At 29.2% G+C, this 23,736-nt stretch overlaps 1 protein-coding gene across 2 annotated transcripts in view; it reads right to left on the bottom strand.

Annotated features, from left to right (window-relative positions):
- Positions 1 to 651: 651 nt before the first annotated feature.
- Positions 652 to 23,736, bottom strand: part of LOC107444693 (alpha-2Db adrenergic receptor-like) — a 192,585-nt gene continuing 169,500 nt past the window's right edge. For both annotated transcript variants that reach the window (XM_016058909.4, XM_071178697.2), the window contains exon 3: positions 652 to 2,963. In XM_016058909.4, the coding sequence (XP_015914395.1) occupies positions 1,017 to 2,741 (1,725 nt within the window). In that variant the 5' untranslated portion in view covers positions 2,742 to 2,963 and the 3' untranslated portion in view covers positions 652 to 1,016. The remainder of the gene's footprint in view (positions 2,964 to 23,736) is intronic.

The raw sequence follows: 23,736 nt of genomic DNA, 5'->3' as shown, positions 1-23,736 counted from the left end.
GTTGAAAATAGAATGATCCTATTTTTTACATTAAATTTAAAAAACAACGCTTAAAATTTTTTTTCAGAAATTTTTTAGTCTGCGGTATATATTGAGACAATTATGAATACTTTAAATGCATTAATTTAAATATTAATTTTACTTTGTTATTTATACGTATATCAAATACCTTCCGTGAACTTTATGAAATCAATCAAAACTTACTACTTTAATACACTTTGAAAAATGTCAGTATTACTTCAAAATGTTGCCTTTTCAGATTTTGTCTCACAATAGTAAAATACTGACAAATGGATTTTGTGTAATGGTTTGATCAACTTATTTCTGCTACTAAACTTGCAAGACACAATTCTTTAAGAAAATACATTCATTTAAATCACCATCCAGTAATAACCTTGTAGTCAGAGAATATATGGGGCAATACTGAAAGTTCCAATTTCAATCATTGAAGCATATCAGTAAATTTATACCCTCTTTCAATTATACGTGAAATTTTTTAACTCAATCGTGTAAAGTTTGACAGAATATTTAAATTAATTTGTGTTATTAAGTATTAATTTCGTTAAGAAACTTTGGTGTCAAATTAAAATCTCCCATATTTTTCAAAAGTAATTATTTATATCTCCAGGCACTTTCTTGTCTTTGGCGAAATGGAAGACAAGATATTAAGTATTAAAATTCATAACAGTATTTATTTTAATTTATTTTCATTATTTTACTGACAATGAGATGAAGAAATTTGTTTTTGATAGCGAGATTTTCGAAGTGTGCCTAGCACACATAATATTTAATGAAAGGTGATTATGAGATAAATAGTGAAACAAAAAGTAATTGTTTTCTTCTTTAGCGATCAAACATATACTAGTGAGTAGTGCACAGCCAGAAATAGACAAAAAGAATCTAAGGCTTAATGTTGTCCTTATGCCATATTGCATCTCTTTTTAAAGTCTGAGAAACACAATATTTATGGACTTGGATGATTTATGTAAACGTAATATACAAACGAGACTAAATTCTTACTTAAAAAGTATTTTTCTAAATGCTTTACGAAAGTCCCGATTGAAAATTGTGTAAATAATTGGGTTAAGAGCTGAGTTACAGTAACCTAACCAAAAGGCTACAGCAAACCCTGTCGGACCAATGTCACATGCTTTGCAAAGCGCTTCTAGCACATACAATACAAAAAATGGTAACCATGCTAATATGAATGAGGCCATAATGAGACCTAGTATGAGAGTTGCTCTTCTTTCTTTCGCCTTTGCTATTCTTCTTTTTTGCCTTTCGGCTTCGGAAGTAGGTGGCCTTTTTGGAATTTCTTCAGGAGGCATTTTGCCTCTTTTTTTCTTTTTCTTCTTTTTTGAAGTATTAGACCCATCTCCCATATCACTGACATCCTCCTCGGATCTACCCAGATCGGCTAGAGAGAGGGTTGATCCAAAAGGAGATTTCAAAAATTTAGGAGCTTTGAGCAGAGATGTTCTCCTTCCTTGAGTTTCTTTAACAAAAAGGTGGCACTTTTCGGTCGATTCACTAACTTGCTTGTCTATATTAGACGACGAAGACTTGCACAAGCTGTTCGTTTCTGATCGAATGTCCTCCTTAAAAGTTACTCTCTGTACGTCGGCATCAGGAAACCTGATCTGAGGTGTTTGAAAACTCTCCGTTTCCTGCGTATCAGAACACCCATCTGCAGAGTTCTCGATGATTATTTCTGGCGCTTCAACTACAACTACTGGAGATACACCCACTTCAGATCGGGTTCCATTACTCTCAGGTATTTTTGGCAGTTCAGGAATGGGAGAGAATGTTTCAAAGTCTTTTGAACGATCTGGAGGACTTGCATTACTGAAGCTCGTGCACGTGGTCGTTGTCGTAGATTTATCCCTAATGGGATCATTCGTAAGTTCTGTCGCAACGGACGACACAGCTTTCTGTTTCTTTTTTAAGTGCCGCCTGGCTCTTGATCTGGCTGCTACAAATATTTTACAGTAAACAAATACCATGACGAAAGCGGGAACATAAAAGGAACCGAACGCCGAGTATAACACGTAACCAACATCATCGCTCAGCAAGCACTCCGGGTAATTGGAAGGCTTTTCTGGCTTCTTCCAACCGACCAGCGGAGGCAAGGATATGATGGCCGATAGCACCCAGACACCACAAATCATGGCAATCGACCGGCGAGGAGTTCGTTTCCTGAGATACTCGACTGCGTGCGTCACTGACCAATATCTGTCCAAACTTATAAGGCAGAGACTGTTAATAGAGGCCGTGCACAGGAAAACATCGAGAGCGGAATGGATTTCACACCAAATTGTCCCAAAGATCCAATAGCCCATAACTTCTTTGGCCAGCGAGAAAGGCATTACTATCAGGCCGACAAGGAAGTCAGATACGGCTAACGAGGCAATGAACCAATTCTGGACCGTCTTAAGAGCTTTTTCAGTGGCTATGGCAATGCATACCAGCATATTTCCCACCACTATGAGAATCATGATGACTGTCACAAAAAATGACGTCAAAATGATTCTGAGATGGGAATACCCGCTAGGGTACTCAGAGCCATTCCACTCTCCATCGTAGTCATCCCCCCCATTCGGCCACGGATATGAGTCATTCTGGTAAGTTAAATTTAGTTCTTCGGTTCCATTTAAAGATTGCCGAAAAAGATTATAGTCAATGGAAAAAGCGTTGTAAATGCCACTTGCGTTGAAATAAATAGCCGTATAATTATCTTCCATGCTTAATCAAGTAAATGCTGCCTTCGTAAGATTCTGAAAGTCAAATAAGTGTCATGACTTGCATGGTTTGAAGTAGAATAATTTCTTGTTGCAGTTTTAAGTCTCACATTAGGTGACATTGTCTTCAACTGTTGAAATTTTATTGCTATCTTCGAAGCTACGAACTTGATGTTCAGACATAAAGATAATAATGTCTGGTGATCCATTATACATGCCTTTGACCTGCAAAAGATAAAAAGAATGTATTAAAAGATATTCAGGAATAATTTATGATTTCGAAATTTGCGCATTTAATGACGTTTAGTTAAAATGTTACTTTTTTATTTTTAAACTATTCTTTTTTTCAGCATATACTGAATGAATTTTCAAAGGGCATATTATTTTTGTTCCTCATATTATGATTTTATTTTTTCATTTTTCGTTGTTAAATTTTTATTTTGAAACTCAACTGTATGACTAAAGAATATTCAAATCATTATATTTAAGTTTCAAAATTAAAATCTGAACTTCACGAAATAGAAATAACCCGTAAAGGGAACAAAAAAATTAAGGGTAAAATATAACATTTTCCCCCTATTAACCCTTGGAAGGAACTTAAATGAACAAGTTTATAACAATTCTAACGAAAACATCGATTTTTTTTCATTGTTTTAATGGTCTTTATCGCTCTTTTGATACACTTTTATGCAAAGATTACGTCACTTGATTAAGTTAAGTTCATTTATCATTAACAAACAATGCGTATTTAAAATTTTTTACAAAACTATACATTTAAAAAAGATAATGCTTCGATAAGTTATCAAAATTGTCGAATTACGAGCTCAAAGCTCGGCAAGTTAACATTTCATCTAAAAATCAAAATTTAAAAATAAAACTAACAGTATTCATATCTAAAGTACTTCAACCTCTGCTTGATAATAGAAATATTAAGTAGTACCGTTTCTCTTATTGCTTACAAACGTATGAAAAAGCAAAAGAAAAGCAGCAACAAAGATTTCACTCGCTTATCATTCCACATGTTTATCTACGTATGTTCTGTAATAACTGAGCAAGTGCAATTTTCGAAATCTAACTAAAAAATATGCACAGTTAGTTAAAAATATAAGCACATGAACTAGCAAAGATAGCTCACGAAAGGAAAAAAAAATTCTATTATTAAATCTCTCTGATGTTTGCTTCATTATTGTTCAATACATCAACAAAGTAAATTCGCCCACAACAACGAGATCCCTTTGTGTTAGAACACAAAAGGAAACATGAGAAAACATTAGTCTACTTTAAAACCTTCTTGTTTGTTATAATACTTTATCACAGATCATTGTAACAACTTGAAATGCGATCGTCTCGTATAACGAAAAATGATTGGATGTTTTGACTGATAGGTGAATCATAGTACAAAGAAGAAGAAAGCTTCCGAAATCTTTTTGAAAGTAAGTTTCCTTTCCATTTTTACAAAATCAATTAAATCTTTCAATTTCACAAAGTACTTCGTACTTAAAAATATACGATTCTTTTTTTAAATTCAAAAGTGTTAAACAGGTTATGTAATCTTTAAGATGCATAATGGAGCATGATGCAAAAAAATACCTTTTGATGTTTACAAAACTAAAGAATAGAAAAAAAATCACGATTAGTATTTTTCTGCTTGTCTTTTTCCGACACACTTTTATATACTTATTGTATATACTAGCTTAATTCGGCCAGTATATACAATATACTTGCTGAACAATTTTTTGTAGCATTTATACAAATCATTGATCATGCGAAATTTGGGATTTCAAGTTTGAAGTTAGTTTTGCTCCTAAAGCTACAGATGACATTTTCAGATCAATTTTTTTGTTGAAATGTACAAGTTTAAAAATGTTGTATATAGCAGACATAATATTGCAGCTAAGTTTTATATGAGTTAGGACACATCACCAGAATTAAAATTTCATAAGAACCTCTGCCTGGAAAGATCGTTTTAAGTGACTTGGAGCGTTTTCTTTTTATAACGAATTCAGAAGCACGTGAAGATATAGTTCGAAATAGGGAAGTGTCCCTAGTCGCCTATGTCGGCATGTCCGGTCATAGGTTACTATGTAATTTTAATTCTGATGATGTGCCCTAATTCCCCTAAAAGTGGGACAGACATTTATGTGACCAATGTTATATATAATGTTTTTAAACGTATACATTTCGACTTAAAATTGACTAAAAATGTCAGTTTAAAAAATGAAGAACTGTAGCTTGGAGCTAAAAACCGAATATAGAATTTAAATCAGCTATACGAAAGCATCTAAAATCTGTTAAAAAGTTTCAACCAACAGAAAAAAAAATTTCCCACTGTTTTAGTTTGCAACTTTTCTAAGTATGGTAGAAAATATATACATTGCCGATTTAGATATATGATGTAGTGAGCACTTAGATATCAATTTGCATATTATGTTATAAAATATGTTATATAATACACAACTAAACATCACCAATGATCTGTTGTGTCAAATGACCTGTTTCGCATTCCAATATAATCACTCTTGATACTGTCGAAAGATTGCTGTTGATTTGTTTTAGAAATCACTAGGGCTATATATCGCTTCTATTTCTTTAATTGTGAAAAATTTTCTTCCTTGCGTCAAATGATGACACGGAACCAGCGTTTAATTGCTTGAAGAACCAGACAAATGGCTGCTTTTCCCTATTGTTACAGAACTCGACTACTGCAATACCCTAGATGTACAGTGAGCTAAAATAAACGGACCATCCTGAATAACTTTTGATCTAATGATTGAATCTTCATGTTCTAGGACTCATGTTTGGTGGTTTAAAGGAGTGACCCCAAATATGCTAATTACTTAGGGCAGACAATATTTTAAGATACGAAATCAGATACAAAAATGTACTTTCTCTGATTAAACATTCATTTTTTTTAACAAATTTGGATTTCTGTCCCCCGAAATACATGGGAATAACCTCAATAGTTTGGCCAGTGGTCCCAATATTTTGGCCATAAAAGCAGTTCAAAGCTTGGACTCAATTAAGAAATTCCATTAAACGCATCGCATATTAAAATTTTGATTCTCAGAAACCATTCAACTGATTTAGCTCAAAATTTTCATTTTGCCATGTAAAATTACGTACTTTAAAGAGATATAAAAATTTTATACATTAGAATTCAAAATTTTATTGACTATTATTACACTTAGATAATGTAACAATATATTTCACTTTCATGAAAATTGCAAACTAGAAATCCTATGTCAGGAATAGAAGGGATTGGAACTACAATGTTCAGGAAGCCAAAGCCCACTGCGGGCTGTAGATAAAGAACCTACTTATTACGTTTTAAAAAAATAGATTCCGAACAGTATTAACTCCGAACAGTAATAGATTCCGAACAGTAAGTACTAAGAAGGAATTTAATACGACCAAAAAAGGGTAAATAAAATTTTGTCTCTTGAATCCGATACCACTCTAAAAATTATATGTGCGAGTTTCTGAAGTTTATGAATTTCATAAGTATTTCTGTGAGCTATGAAAATTGCCACTTACACATAAATAAGCTTTTAAAAAAATCTGTTGGCCTTGCGAACTACGCTAGCATTATTAAACAAGCATATCAACATTGCTTTTTTCTTAAATGTTTTTCAATTACTTTGTTATTTAAAAGAGTGAACATTTATTTCCCTTTAAGAAGTATTATGCTCGATAAATAGGAAAATAAATAAAGCATTATGATTTCAAGCTCTGATTTAAAAATAATCAAGCACAAAACTTTGCAGTTAAGCTGGGTTTATCATGAAAAAAGTTTTACAAGATTGCAAAACTTTTTTAATAAATAAGAAATTAAAAATGAAAAGTTTAGAACTCATACGCTTTATAAATGTATAAAAAAAACTTTGTGGACATGAGAATCTTTCCAAGTCCACAAATCTAACATTTCCAACACTCTGCCTAAATTTCTTACTTTATTCATGTGCGTCATATTTCATGCGAAAAAAACAGTGAAAACTTATGAATATTTTAATATGCACCAAAACAATATAACAGGAATATTTATCTAGAAAGGAAATACGTGCTTTTCTTTACATAAGAAATAAATTCTTCTGTTTTCTTGAATTTGGAATTTAAGCTGTATCGCGAAGATCCATAACTGCATCTCCAAGTATAAACACTCTTTCAATAAATCAAAAGTTTCCGCATGATGCTTTTAAAATTGTGTTCCTGGAGATGAAGAAAACCGGAAAAAGTATTTGGACAGAGCAAATATTAAAATTGTATCTGAAGGCGAAACGATATTTTCCCTCTTTTCCGTCAAAAAAGTAACTTTCGTAATGGTTGTCAAAACTGCATATATATATATATATATATATTTAAAACTTGAAACCAAAATTAAATTTGAATACGGAAACAAATAGACAAATTACTTGTTCTCATTTTAAAGAAAGATTAAATTATATGCAAAAAAAAAACTTAATAATCGGAGACTCATTAAGATTAGGATGGTATGTTTTTATAAAAACATCAAAAATATTAAAATTGCAAAAAAAGTAGCCAGCTGCAAATTTTTTAGGTTTTTGAATTATACGAATGAGTAACAATAGCATATAAGCAAATATACAAAATTTTTAAAAAATCTGTAACTTTTTAAGAATAATTTTATGAACATTCAATGGTAAAATTTATGTATCTAGAATGCAAAGTGAGCAAATTAAAAAATAGACAAACCAGAATAACTTTTGGTCAAATTATCGGATCTTCACGTTCTAGGACCCAATCTTAGTAGTTCGAGGAGGTAACCTCAAATATGCTAACTAATTAGTGCAGACGAGACTTTAAGTTACGAAATCAGACACAAAAACTTACCTTCTCTGAATAAACATAATTTTTTTCAACGGATTCAGATTTCTGACTCAACAAAATGTAGGCGGTAGCCACAATCTGCGAAATATGGTCCCCATAGCTTGGTCAGGAAAGCGATCCAAAGCTGGACCTGATAATGTTAATTTCATTTCTTGCGTATTTCGCTTTCGCCATATTTCGAGAATTAAAAAGTTCGAATTGAAAAATTTTTTGTTCACAATTATAAAATTTGCTTATTCAAAGACAATTCCATGCAAAAAATATATGTTAGTAAATATTTATTAGTTCTTATTATTTCATTTAATCAAATCAGAAAAGTTTCATTTGCAATAAGGTATAAAATTATTTATATCATTTTGAAATGCGTAATTTTGCATTGCAAAATACAAAATTCAAGCAATAGGTCAAAATTCGATGTATTGATTTTGAAAATTCGTTTAAAATCGGTTGAATATCGATTAATTTAAAAAATGAAATTTCAAGCGAGTCGTATATTTATAATTCGATTTTTACGGAACTATTTAACTGATTTTTCACAAATTTTGTATTTTGCCATAAAAAATTATTTACTTTAAAATGATGTTAAAAATTGTATACAAATTGTTTATTGTTGTAATTTGAAATTTTTCGACACTATTAAACAAAATAATAAATATTAACTAAAATTTATATTTTGAATGAAATTATCTTTGGATAAATTCATGCAAATTTCTACCGCTAAATTATGCAAAATTTATGAAATTTCTACAGGAGAATTTCTATTCTTAAATTATACAAAACTAAAGAAAAATATATAACAATGAAAAGACATAACATTATCCCCAGTGTCTCAAATGTCAACTAAAAATTTTCAAATTCATTGTAAAAATGCATAATAACAATACAAATTGACATAATAAGTTTTCGTTTAATTCATGTAGATTTTTAAAAAGAAGTAAAAAGTGACATGTATGCATTCATTCTCCCAAATTATGTGTTCACTTTAGTTGAAACAAGAATTTTATAATTATTTTTATTTAATAGAATACTCATTCAAAATCACTTAATTTATTAAACGTAGCCTATATTGAATTTTCGAGAAAATTATTAAAAAAATGATGAGTGGCAAGGATCAAATTAATAGAAGAAAAACAATCTTATATGGATGAAATTTAAACTTTTGTTCAAGACAAAAATTTATTTTGTTTTCATTCCTTTTTATCTCTAAAAATGTGCAAAACCGAGTGGCAAATATAATTTTGCTTTACTTCATAGACAAAAACCTTTTTTTTTAAAAAAAGTTTATGATTTTTAAGGTCCCGTGGTCTCATTGCTACTAAACTATAGTTAACATTTATATTTTTATCAATACTTTAAATAAGTGATTAAATTGTTAGCCCTCTTTCAACTCTCGGAAGCGTTGAGGAAAGAGGTTCAATAGGCACCATAAACAAGAATATATTTTCATGCTGTTTTCTTTAAAGTGCTCCATCTGTTCTTCTAGGTGCATTGCATTATCTTTGATTTACTAATCGTACTTTGTAATAATTTCAAAATATCTTATTTATATGCAAGTAAATAAATATGTAAATAAATATTCTTCACGTATTACATTGATTGTACTTATTTACGATAAATACTTATTCCGCAATAAAATAAATAACACAATAAAGAGCCTCATTATACTCTCAGAAATAAAATTCTCACTTTTGATAATTGAGCAATCCTTGATCAATATTTTTATTTTATCGTGTCCATGGACAATTAAATGGCCTCGCGTACCTTCAAAACTGCATCCGCAAGCTCCAATACATCATTACTCTAGAGGATCACACGAAGTTCTGAAGCCAGTGGCACCATACCCAGTTGTAAAACATATGGGGTAATGGCTGGGCACCCGAGAATGTGATTCGGGGTAAGTTGGATATCGGTGCAGTTCTTGCAGGGAATATAAGTTCTTATTTTGTCGGGAAGAATTTTCATCCCTTTAAAGTGGTTTGTTATCAGTCTTGTAATTGTTGATGTTAAGATTCTGGAACAATCAAAGTCAGTAATGAGGGGTTTTCTGAAGGAATGGGGCAGAAGTCTGTGTCTTGCAACTGCATTTGCGTCTGCAAGCGTGATGGTCGTGCAAGGTTGGTCCGCACCTATGCCTTCCTTAGCCAAGGAGTCTGCACACTCGTTTCCCTCAATATTCACGTGCAATATTTATTTAATCGTTGCATTCGTTGAGAATCATTTCGTCGCAAAATCACATGATTTGTGACAATACGTGAACTCTCAAATATATGAAAAAAAATGTTTCTTCAATTCAAAACATCATCGTAGTGGATTGTGGGAGATTGAATGAGGACTAGAATGAGGACTAGACGATTGAAAATAAAATGAAAGACCAAGCCAACCGGATTAAGGAGTTGGTTCTCGAGAAGATTACGGGTTCAAATCCAGATTTGGACAAGGAGTTTATTTATCGATTTGATTTATCTGTCCATCATGAGATGTTTAGGCGACATTTATTTACTTACATGGTGTCCACGATAAAGTAATTATCATAAGAGTTACATACATTAATCGCCTCGGTATTTTTTTCTTCGAAGAAAGAACAGAAGGCGAAATGTTTCGTTCATTTACACGAAATTTGTTTTTCTGAAGAAGTGACAAGTGTTATTTCGCCACTTTGGCGATATTTTTCTTCGGAGCACATACCAAGAAAGGGTTTCGTCAAGAACGGAGATAGTTTCCTGAAATTTGAGGGACCATTTTTAACAGTGTATGGTACTACAAAGTGATTTAGAACTTATAGTTTTCAAAAAAATATAAGAGTAATCGGGTTTTATTTTTTAAACCTGGAAAACTTTCGACACTGAAATTTTAAAATTAACGATTTTTTTTCGTTTGTTGACTGCTTTGTTTTTTTCACTTTAGTAAACGTTACTGACAATAAAAACTTAAAACTGACAATTACAAAGAAAGTTAATGTTTTGTACGGACAGAGGGAACCAACAAACTTAATTTAAAATACGATAAAAGAAGCACAAAAGCGTTTTGCGGAGTATCACACAATTTAACACAGTGATAAGTGAAAGCATGGAATGGGGGGGGGGTGTAGGTGAAAGGGATTATTGCTTTATGAGCTGTATAATAGCTTTCCCCCCTTTTTCCTATTCTTTCTTAGATTCTCTATCGTTATCGTTAATACACCCAAGAGAGCTAGGGTGCAGGAAGAAATTCGATTGTTCCACATGAAAAGTTACACAGAGTCTCCTTGGCTTATTCTCATACTTTCTTTTAGTTACCGATATAATTTTTGTTTGTTTGGTGCCCTTCGATAAAATGTGACCACCCGAACTTCCCATTTGGGTGTTAAGAGTACCCGATAGAAACTTTTTTTTTATGATTGTTGATTCTGAAAAAAAATTAATGTCCAATCGAAGTTTTCTGGTACAGTAGCATTGGTTTGAAAGTATTTTATGAGTGTGTTACCCTAATCCCTTTTGATAAAAATAAAAGAAGAAGAATACTCGTTTCACAGACTTTTTTTTTAGTTTGTTTTTATTTGCTTATCAATGCAGTAGAAAGTTCAGAGACTAGATAAAATATTTTCTCAAAGTGCTTTTGTCCGAAATTAGATTCGGATAGTTATGAGTTCGACTTAGAGGTAGAGGTTTTAAGAAGGTGCTAAAAAAATTTTTTTTTGTCAGAAAGAAATCAAAAACTTAAATAATACTTTTCTTCTGTTGGCATTGACCAAGCTGATTTTATTTAATCACTCAAAACGTTAAAAAAACATTTTATTTATTTCACTATTAAAAAATTAATTCGACAAAGAGAATCCTTATTGTGTAAAAGTTTTTCTTCAAAACTTTTATACACATGTTATAAAGCTCTTTGGTTCACACTTTCATAAAAAAATGAAAAAAATTACAAATTCAATGGTTCAATACGTATTAGTTTACCAAAATGATGCATATGTCTGTACTAGGAAAACTTGAACTATGGTGTTTTAGGAGATATAGCACTTACGCGAGCTTATCAAAACTTATGGTATTTGGTCATGTCTGAATCTTCACCCCGTTTCTTAACAATTGACAAACCATGAGCAAGAGAGTATCCCTGCTGGTGAAAAATGAGAATTCTTTTTTTTTTTTTTTTTTTGAAATTCTCCGTTCTTCACTGCTATGCAAAAATAGGCCTCATATATTGCTCAGCAATTTAATTTATTTAAATTTTAAGAGATTATTTAAATCTGATCACTTTCTCATTATACATGACGGCTAATTTATAATGAAATGTGGACGTAATCAAGGGGAAGGCAAAGTCTAATATTGGACTCGTTTTTAGACTGCTTACTCATTATTATAAAATTTACTTGGTTACGTGTTTTCTGCGTTTTGAAAAACTTTTTATTCATTTTTCTCTTTCACAAAATTATTCAAAATAAAAGAGTTGTACAATTAGGTTGGCTTGACTAGTGGCAAAGCTCATTTGCGATAACATGCCAATAATGTAACTCTTTGTGTGTTCCGAAGAGTCAGTTAATACTCAGTTTTGAATTGAATCATGTGACAAAAAAGTAAGAGAATTGTTGCTTTTCTTATCAACTTGTCCGTTAAAATGGAAACTTGGAGTATTTTATAACCGTCGTTGAACAGCCGTCTCAATCTTTTGGTTTACGACTAATAAGCCTAGTAATTTTAAGCCCAATCCATAAGACAAGGGAACTATTGGATCTAAAATTGGAAGAAATTTACCTCCATGGAGGACTTTTTTGATGAATCTGACCTGCTTTTTTGTAAGGCAAACCAAGAAAATCTCCCACGGTTAGCCCGACAGCAAGAGGAATCTAACCCATGATTCGTCCACCATGGCTCAGGGGATAGAGAGTGAAGTAACTTAAAATATGATTATTGTATATTTAATCTCTTGAAAAATTTATTAATATAAACTTACTGCTGAAGAAGTTGCCAAGATATATGGTAAAAAAAGGCCGTCTTTTTGATGCTTTATCAACACTTAAAATATGTAGTCGAATTGAGATACCTTAAACCTTTAATTCTTTCAGTAACTATTTTAAAGAGCTAATATTTAGATGAGCAATAATACAAAGCAGCTTTTTTTGAAATAAATATTCATTAGCCAATATGCTTCAGTGCTCGAAAGAAAAAAAATTGTCGTGTTTATAGAAAAGTTTAAGCAATTGTTATGAACCCTATTTTAATATTTGACAACTTATTTGTTGGTAACACTCTATTTAACAAAAGATTTTAAATTTTCTCATAAAATATATACTTTGATTTGCTTATGTAAATATTATTTCTTATTTTCTTCAATCTTATTCTTTCTAAAATATTAATCAATTTTTAAAAAAGGAAAGTCAATATTGAATCCTCTGAAATTATACGACTCTTTTGCCTTTAATTAAAAAATGAAATAAATTAACTTGGGAGGTGATATGGTTCAAACGCAGTTAAAAGCCTTAATGCATATTTACTATAATTTTAATAAAACTTTAACTTCAATGTAAATTTGCCAAAAGAAAATTAGAATTAAAATTCTATGCATGAAGTATTCTAAATTAGAAATACTTCAAACTACTTTCTAATGAAAGAAAACATTCGGGAGTTTTAGCTAAAGTAATTGATTTATGTTTTCAGCTAATGGAAATTACGAGAAGAAAATCAAAAGGTTTAATTAGTTACTTTATATTACTACCATTTTCATGAATACATTTTTATGAAAAACTCAACTTAAAAGCGTTTTCAGCATTAGGTAAATTCAATTAGTTCATAACGTGTTGATTTGGAACATGTAAATTATAAATTTTAAACACATGAATAGCCAGCATAAAATTTACTCAATTCCCTAACGTTTGGATTGCATTTTTTAAATAATGGTATTAGCAATGACCGTTAACTTTAGAACGTTGCAGTTGCCTTAGAATGCTATTAACATTATTTTATGCTAAATCGTAAAGTTATGAAAAAAATATTAATTACATCTACTGTTATGACTGGTAAAAAATGGTTCAGAGGGAGTTAAATATTTTCACGTCAAATATTTTTAAAATGAAAAGTTTAGAATGTTTCGTAAAAAAATGCAGAAATAAAGATGAGCTTTGGCTGTTAAATATAAGTTAAAAATAAGTGATGAGAAACAAGGTGTATCTGGGGAAAAAATTCATAACAAAATAAAAAAAAAGTTTGCTGATTTTATTATCTAAGTAAACTCTGGTGCGGAGGAATTTTTTAGAACAAGAGAAATGTCGAAATATTTCTCTTTTAAATAAAATAGTTTTCCTACGTATAAATGATAAAATTTATATTTTTCCAAATTTGACTTATATAACTGGGGTAGAAAAGCTACGACTTGAATTTGAAAAAAATATCTTGATCAAAGAATTAGACAATTCAAACAGTTATTTTAACCAAGAATTATGCTTGATTTTGAAGCATTTTGGAGAGCTGAGTTTAATTTTTTTGTGATGTGTATAAACGCGGACTTTTAATTTAAAACTGCTTAAGTTTTAAATGTCAACTGGTTCAACTGGTTATATCTGGTTCAATTTTAAATTTTAGTAATTAATTTGCGAAAAATCTTAATTCCAAGATAAAAACGTTAATTTAAGAAGATTAGATTGAATAAAAAAGAAATATAAAGAACAAAAAAAAATGTTTTGGGACAATTGAGAAATAAGAATGAAATAGTCTACGATGAGTACTATCTTGTGCGAGAGACAAAAACTGCATTGTATTAACATTTTTTATTTGATTTAATTTTATTAAAAAATTTAAGTTAAAAAACGATAAGAAATAAGGTTCCTAATATAAGAAGAAAAGAAATAAAAAACTAAGAAAAGAAATTTTTTTTCTAAGAAAGGATATTTTAAAAAAAGTCATTCGTTAGATAAAAAATAATAAATATATCAAATGCTTTAGGGCAATATGAAACTCCTGCTTTCCATCCCTGAAGAGCTTGATATAAGATCTTGATGATAATATGTCTTAATTAAATTAAAAACTAAATAACATAAAACAGCTTTAAATTGTATTATTTTTAACAAATGGTTTATAGAAAACACTATTAAAAATGATGATCTAAGTCTAAAGCTAAAAAAACTTATTCAAAAATGATTTTGCAATGGATAAAAAAAGCTAAGAGATAAAGCATAAAAAGTATTATAAGATAATTGAAATAAAAAAGTTTTGTAATTCATCCTTGAAGAATAAGTTAATAAAAATTTTATAATATGTTGTCGATAAAATACACACATGGTCTATTATGAAAATGGATTTATTGATTGAGAAAAAATCCAATTTAAATTATAACTAATCAAGTATCCTACACTTGCAGAGTTTCCTAGGAAGAATGAAAATTAAGGTAATATTTAGATGGTTATAATGAATGTTTTAGTGGCCCATTGCAGGGAAAAGGAAATCTGGTAGACTTTAAAATTTTCTTTGAATTACTTCCGAGCTTAAGGGTTAGAAATTAATTACAGAATAAACTGCAATTATGAACTTGAGAAATTTCTTTCTTAGGACACTTTTTATTTAAATTTAAGACTAATAATTAAACTTTAAATTTCATTTCTGCTTTAACAGTAGAATTTCCTTAAAGGAATACACATTTCAAAAGAAGTATGTTACATTTCAATAAAAATTATTATGCTTTTTTAGTGAGGAATAAATTTAAAATCCTTTATCTATTTAATTTTTTTAAAGTATCTGTGTAATCAAAAAACGAAAAAAAAATTATTTAAATATTTATAAATAAATTATACAAAACACATTTTGCTCTTTATTTTACAACATTAGTTATAAGTGTAATGAAAATACGGAAAATTAAAAGGAAAATACCTTTAAGAAATTCTTAGAAATGTGACATTACTTTTTTTAGCATTCAATTTTTCGGATGTCATTTTACAGTAAAGTATAGAGTTCGTAATATTTTATTAATAAATACTTGTTGACCGACTGTAAAAATGCGTAGATGTTTCAATATATATATATATATATATATATATATATATATATATATATATATATATATATATATATATATAGATAAATTTAATATTTTGTAGTCTGAACTAAAAATATTTATAAAGGGTTTTAATTTCTTGAAGCTCTATCATACACTGTAAAAAATACAGATCAGTTCATTAAATAATAAAGTACCGAAATTTTTTGAGTGCATGATCCATGAAATCCATTTTATCGTAAAATACATTTTTAATGTAAACTATTATACCGCAATTTTTACACTAATATTTATTTAGTTAGAGTGATTTTAGGATTTGACAGCATATTAATTTTGTTCTTGCTGTCTTGTTATTATAAGGTAGTGTACTTTGTTAGAATTCATAGTGATATTTGTGTGAAACCCCTTATTGTTTTGACCCTTTGTTTTAAAAAGTACAAAAACTATTTAGAAAATTGCTTGAAACTTTTAGCGGTTTTAAAATTTTTTAATAAATTTTTTTTCATGAGTTGCCAAATACAATTTACTACAAAATTAAGAAAAAATAATTTGAAATTATGTTCTTGCAAGAACAGTTCGAAAGAACTAATTTAAATATTCATATCTTGCAAATTTTTAAATTTTTTTTTTTAAATTTTCGAGCAATAATTTTGTAATTTATATTAAATTGTTTCAAAAAGTTTATTTGATATTACTGAATACTTTCATATATATAGCAAAAAAAGACAAGAAATTAGTTTTCTATAAAAATGTTTGTATTTTAGTAAATATTTAAGCTAGAATTGCGAAATTTGCCGACGGGCCTAGCATTAGAAAGATTCTGGATTCGAATCCCGTTTAAGGCATGGATGTTCTCTCATTCTCTGTACTATCTGTCCTTACAGTGAGAGCAACGTTGGCCCTCTTAATATGGTGCCCCTGAAAGAGTGGCCAACAAATCTGCCTTTCTGGCGTGTCTGTATGACGAAAGATCTTTCTCTAGGTGAGTATTGGAAAAACAAATGACGAAATGTTATGCAGTAATTGCAAATGACTACTAAAGTAATTGTTGCAAGTTACAAACTTATTGCTTGATTTTGGGGAGCAGAGTGTTAAAAATTACAAACATCTCAAAGCTTTAAACTTTGTCTCTAAGTATGAAAAATCGCATGAACTAAATTTTTCTTAAGTTACAAAATTATCCCTTTAGTATTTTTTGAGAAATTTAAAAACATGTAAAAAACTGAAAGTCTCTCTTCCATTACTGTCGGGTAGTGTATATATATATATATAGAGAGAGAGAGAGAGAGAGAGAGAGAACATGGAAAATAATAAAGGTTAATGAAAGGAGAACAATAGAAATATTAAAAAATATTTAAAAAAAAATTATTAAAAAACAGGAAAATAAAATAATGAAGCGATATAATATTTTCATCAGCTCACGCGATTATATCCGCAAAAATGAGTGCCCAGTAAATATAACTTATTAATTTTCATCGTTTTTCTCTTTTTGTCTTTATTGTGTTATATCTATCTATCTATACATATATATATATATATATATATATATATATATAAATATATATATATATATATATATATATATATATATATATATATATATATATATATATATATATATATATATATATATATATATATATATATATATATATATATATATTTTTTTTTTTTTTTTATTTTTTTTTTTTTAATTTTGATTTTTTTTTTGATTTTTTTTTATTATGAAAATACATATCTTTTTCCATACGGTTCAAAAAATCTAATGTATTTGTGTTGGAAAGTGCGTTTCAAAATATTTGGCCAAAACCGTTAGACTTCTTAAGCTTCAAACAAGAAATAAATTTAACGTATTTTCAAAAATCAATTTGCAAGGTTCAGATAGACCCATTACTAAAACTCGCCGATGAAATGTGCAAGGTTTATTAAATATGATGTTATAGATCACATTCTTGAAGTGAATAAATCACAGTTGCAAATAGTGGAAAAATGACACAAGTGCAGAAAAAGGAAAATTGAACTGTCCTAAAAAATGTTACAAAGAATTTCACACAGACTAACTAAATTAAAAGTTTTATCGCAAACTAAAATTTTTATTTTTTAATTAAATTTAGTTTTTAATTTTATTAGTTTTTAATGGTATTTTACATATATAGATCATTTTGATTAATTGGATTCATCTTTAAATAGAAGAAAAACAAACTTGCACGTAAAACAAACTTGCATTTTAACTTGCCTCACGTCCCAAAATTGGAAAACTTTGATTTTTATGGACTAAGTAACAAAATTTTTTTTAATTATTTTTAATATTTTTACCTTTATTTGACAGTAATTACTATAATGAAGCAGAATATTAAGTTAAAAAAATTCAGACATTAAATGGTTAAGCAATGGAAAAATTCGCAGAGAAATTAAAATCTGATATAAACAGTAAATACAATACAGTACAAACTTTCATTTTATTTCATCACTTATTGATTAACAAGATTTTTTCCAAAATATAACTAAATACTTCTACAACAAATATATGTCCAAATACGTCTCGTAAAGGCTGTTAAAAATATTTCAAAACCTAATTTTATGAACAAGTGTTAAATATATTTTCGAACTATTTCAACTACGGTTTAAACGATTTTTGTTGTGAATTATAACAAATTGAACCTAAAACTATTATGACCTTGTTTATTGCTCTTAATGCATAAAACGTTGTGTAACATGAATTAGCAACTGCATGTTGTAAAAGCTTGTAATCTTTATTAAGATAATTATCTTCTAATACATTCCGTGTCTAATTTTCACGGATACGTGAATTTAAATTACTCATTACTAGGGAAAAGGGCGATTTCGGGCCATTAACTTCTACAACTCGATGACATTTTGCTAACCTTTGAATTCACTAACGATTGCCAAGGGAATTCGAGTTAAATGTTCATGAGCTACTCATGTTCTTGGGAAATTACTTTCCCAAATTCATTTAGACTGCTTTATTGGGCGAGTCTAAATAAATATTGTTTGATTTTAATGAGGCCATTGATGGAGAGTGAGAAACAATGGAGGCACAGAACTTACAAGAAATAAACATACATTTGTTAAATTCATTTATCTGTTGCTAAATTAGAGATAAGAATAGTTAAAATGTGTGCAATTTTGTGTAAAATATTGCATAGCTTTATAGCGATTGTAGGGCAGACGCATACATCAGTAGGCGCATTCATCAATAAAGTAACTTTGATAGAATAATAATTGCATTAATTATACAAGTAATTTAAAGTAATTATTAGTAAGTGCATGTAATTATTAGTAATTATTGTAATTATGTAATTATTAGTAATTATTGTAATTATGTAATTATTAGTAAGTCCATTTCTTTTTGCAAAATGACAACAGACACTAAGACGCTTCGTCTTGAGTCCACTGTCCTTTTTTTTTTTTTTTTTTTTGTAGGTTTATGTTGTGAACATAAAAAGTGAAACATAAAAGTGAAAATATTTTAAAAAGTTTAAAATTTTGTTGTTCAGTTGTAACCATGGTTTTATAAATGTTCAGGATTCTATGGTTAGTAAATTGAAATTAACTGGGACATAAACTGAAATTTAACTTCAAATTCAAACATGATTTAATTTTCCGATGATTTGAAATTCAGAAAATTAAGATTTGAACCTGAAAATCAAATCGTTTTAGTTCAAGAAACACATTGACTCTTTCCTTTTTGAAGGCACCTAGTTATCAAAGATGTTATCTAGGGAAGAAGTTTCAACTTAAACCTCTACTTTGGAAATTTATTTCGATTTTCAGATTATTTAAATAATTTTGCAAGATATTTCGATTTTCATGTTCTCTCTCTACACGTAAAGCATATCGAGCATTTTGATTAATTTGCCAATTAGCTAGCTCACCATGCTAATATAATGCGCAGTATTCCCATTTTATTTCGGAAATAGCTTGTGCTCTTCATGCTCTAGTTTGAACTAGAATATGATTCGAGTGTATATCACTTGTAAATATTCAGAACAATAAATGGTATATCATAAGTAACAATCAGAATGTTCGATTCAGTTATGTATACCTGTTCAGTAATTGGTCTTTCGTCTGATTTACTCGTGATACGAAGAATTAAAATTCTATCTGATTTATCTGTACATTGTTTTAGATGTTTCCTTTATAAACAGGTTAATTGATATACATTGGTACATTTCTTAAAAAAAATAAACGTTTTTAAAAATAAATTTCCAAAAAGAAGCAACCTATTTATTAGTTAATAAATTTACACTTTGGGATTCATGATAAAATATGTGAGCAATGTTTTAGGTTTGTAGGTAACATTTAGGTATGGTACAATGTAAAAATTTCAAGATAAAATTACGGTAAAAAGTGCCGGCACTCAGGATGCCGGTCTTTTTTTCCATAAATTTAATTGTTACGGAACAAAATATCTGATATATCGTAGTTTTTAGATTTACAGTTGCATTAAAATTACTGAATCACTCGAATTAAATAAATACTACTGTGAAAATTAAGATAAAAATGGCTATACCGTAATTTTAAAAGCATTAAGTTTTGTGCTAAATATGGATTTTACGGTAAAATAGATTAAAGTTAAATTTATTGCAACCAAAGTGTAAATACTTTATACCGTAATTTGATTTTTCACAATGTAGGCAGTCAATAACGTTTTCTTTTCAGCATTTCCGAACTAAGGATCTGACGGAATTCGATAAGGTTTTTCTTTCCTCTTACGTTAAACATTTATTACAACACAACCCAAAATTATTACACAACATTCCCCCCCCCCCGAAAAAAAAGTATAATGCTTTACTTCATGTTTATCAATAATTCAAAAATATATAGAATGAGAGTGGTGTATATATATTATAAAGAAATATTACTAAAAAAAATCAATGTATAATTATTTACGATAATAATGGATTTTAAGGTAAAATAAATTTTACGGATTATGCACCCAAAGTGTCATTACTTTATACCGCAATTTGATCCGGAACTTTTTACAGTGAGGCAAAATGTGAATTATTTGCGATCGAAAATGTGATTAAATTAAGAGAGCAAAAAATGAAAAATGATGCTTCAAATTGTTAATTTTTTAAAATGTTTTTTCGCATACTTGAATTTTTAAAAGAGTCTCAATTCAGTTGATCATGCATCCGTAAAACAAACTCGTCTAAAGTAAAAGTATTCAAAAATTAAATTAAGCTAGTGTTCATATGATAAAAATAGTAATTAAAATTCTCAATATCCATATTTATTATCCACTATAATATTATTTGCACAACTTTTTAACTTAAATCATATGAAAGAATCAAATCATAAAGTTTATCAAAATTAGATAAATCTTAGACGTTCATTTTGTCGATAAGATATTAGCGGGAAAAAAAGCAATAATGAGTTTGGAGCAGGCAATTGGAAAAACTTTCTTCCAGACAGTATACCTTATTCAAGAAAGTAAATGTGGCGATATATTTGGCTTATTTTTTCTAGAATTACCCAGGGTGTCTGGTTTTACTATTAGGAGTTACTATAAGGAATGAAGTAAGATAATCAATACTTTTATTTTATCTCTGTTATACGTATTTTTACTGATTAAGAAAATCCGTAGGAGAGAGTGGGGTCAATTGTATCATTTTTTACTTAACTATTTTTACCTAACAAAAAATCCAATATATTCTTAGTATTGATTGATAGACGAGTAAAGTAGACTATCCTCTACTAGAAAAAAATAAATACGTTATTTTAAATGTTATTATATTAGTTATTAACAATTTTTGACAGTCGTGCACTTGTTACAATTGTACCCACTTACGGGGTCAATTGTAACAGTTCATAAATTCAACTAAAGCATAGTTAATTATACATATTATCATAGTTGTGATATATTTTTTTTATTCATCATAATAGTAGTGATATTTAAGGAATAAAAATAATAATGAGCAGAGACCTAAAGGGTTAAACTATCAACTTTAAGGAGTTAAAAATTTTAATTTATGCTGTGAAAGGTGACAAATAAAATAATGCGCATGCAACATAATATAAATGATACAGGAAACTATTGGTGGTTCTTAAAGAGTTAAGTAATGGTTTGTAAACATAAGATTATTTATTTTCAGCTGTTACAATCGTCCCTTTACTTATTGTTACAATCGTCCCCAAGACGCCATTTCACCTTCATTTGTTAAAAACAATGCTAGTTAATTAGCAAAACTGACCCTTTTTCTTTGAAATATTAATCAAGGTGTCCACTTACATATTCGGTCAATAATTTTTATTTGTTTAATCAAAATTACTTTGTTACAATATAATATTCTAATACCAAAAAAAGTACTTACGTAGCGGGAAAATATCTTTTATGATGTAACTCTTTCAAAAGTGCATAAAAATGGTTGCAAGATGGTTACATGCAGATTTATTAAATACACCTTGTGCGCCACCTAGGAACCAAATCTAGAACTCGACACTCGAAATTTTTGCTCTGTAACAATCGTACCCTGTTACAATTGACCCCACTCTCCCCTATCGATATCAATCATTTATATCTATAAATTAAAAAAAAAGAGTTTGTCTGCATGTATGTCGTGCTTCTAACTCCTAACTCCAGAACTATTTGTGAAAGGGCTCTGAAAATTTAAACCGATATTAAAAAGGAAAATTTTAAGCACCTAATCGAAAAAATTGTTCAGAAATTTCGATTAGATCATTCGGAAAGGACTTTTTTTTAAAAAGTGGAGTTATTCCATAGGTTTTCATTTTTCCATTGATAAAAATGAAATCTTAGACGACTTTTCAAATATGTTAAAAATTACATCACTGATATCTGTTAACCTTTAGCTAGCAATCACAAAGCAATTTATTGCGCGTTCTTAAATATTTAATTATATTTATTCTTTTTGCCAGATAAATTAATTGATCAACGTGAACTTGGTGTTATAGGCGAACTAGGTAACTATTAACTTTTTTAAAGTTATTTGAAACCGCGTGTTTATTTTGTTTGTAATTATGTTTTTAAAAAAGCGCTGATATAAAACGAAATCATTTAAAAACAACGCTGTTTGAAATTGAAATGAAGTTATATAACAAGAAGCTAAAATAACGGAGGAATGGTGGATCATTTTTCAGTAAATACGCCAAAAATGCTTAAATAATTTTGATATTAAGCACTAATTGAAACAAAAAAAAAACTGTGTACTGAAATAACTATATACTAAAATGCAAAGTTAACGAAGAAAATGTGCGTATTAATTTAAGAAAAATTTGAAAATTTCGGGTCGGGTTAGCTTGTTGGTAGGACGTTGAGCTCGTGTTCGTGAGAGCGTGAGTTCAAATCCCGCCGGCCAAAGAATCCCCTTATAATAAATGGGGACTGATGCATAACAAATCAATGGTGATCGTGCTCTGATTCAAATCAAAATCGCGATCTGTGGATAAATGAATGGAGTATGAATGGGTCCACCTTGTAAAACGGGTGTAACCTGTGTGTTGCTGATGGTGACACTGATAAACAAGAAACGCACTCTCTGTCTTAAAAATTCGCTCGATAACAAGCAAGACCGCTGATAACAACAACATAAAAAAATCGCCGTACCATTATTGACGTTTTGATGTTTAATTAATTATGGTATTATTTACTAATTGAAGTAAAAAAAAACTGTGTATTAAAACGCAAAAGAACTAGAGAAATATTAGTAACTAGTGGGCTGCGCCCCCTTCTCGCTGACGCTCGCCAACCCCCGAAAATTGCTACGCAATCCAAGCTCGCTTTGCTCGCTTCGAACTTAGATACATTTTAAATTCACAAAATTCTAAGAATTCAAAACAATCATTCAAATCCATATAACGACTTTTTTTTAAAAAAAAATTTTTACATCTTTTTAGTAAATACTAAGTCAGTAAAATAAATTTGAATTCAAATAAATGACATGTAATTCGTTAAACCTATTAGAAATGTGCTATAGTATAAAATCTTAAGATAAAATTTCTAAAACTGATATCTCTTTAAAAAGGTTAAAATTTTGGCTATAATTAAGTCTATTAAAAGTTGAAATGAGTGAATTGCAATGGAAAAACCTGTATAAACAAAACATTGAATTTCGGAAGCAATCACATTTGGTGAGAATGCTCTCTCTTGTCAAAAAATACAAAATAAACTGACCTCAAAGGACTTCGAATCAAATAATTAAGGAAACTA

This window comes from Parasteatoda tepidariorum, chromosome 3 (genome assembly GCF_982258835.1).
Source record: "Parasteatoda tepidariorum strain Cologne lab strain chromosome 3, Ptep-v5.0, whole genome shotgun sequence".
Classification (NCBI taxonomy): Eukaryota; Metazoa; Arthropoda; class Arachnida; order Araneae; family Theridiidae; genus Parasteatoda; species Parasteatoda tepidariorum.
This window is presented reverse-complemented; position numbering and strand designations above follow the sequence as displayed.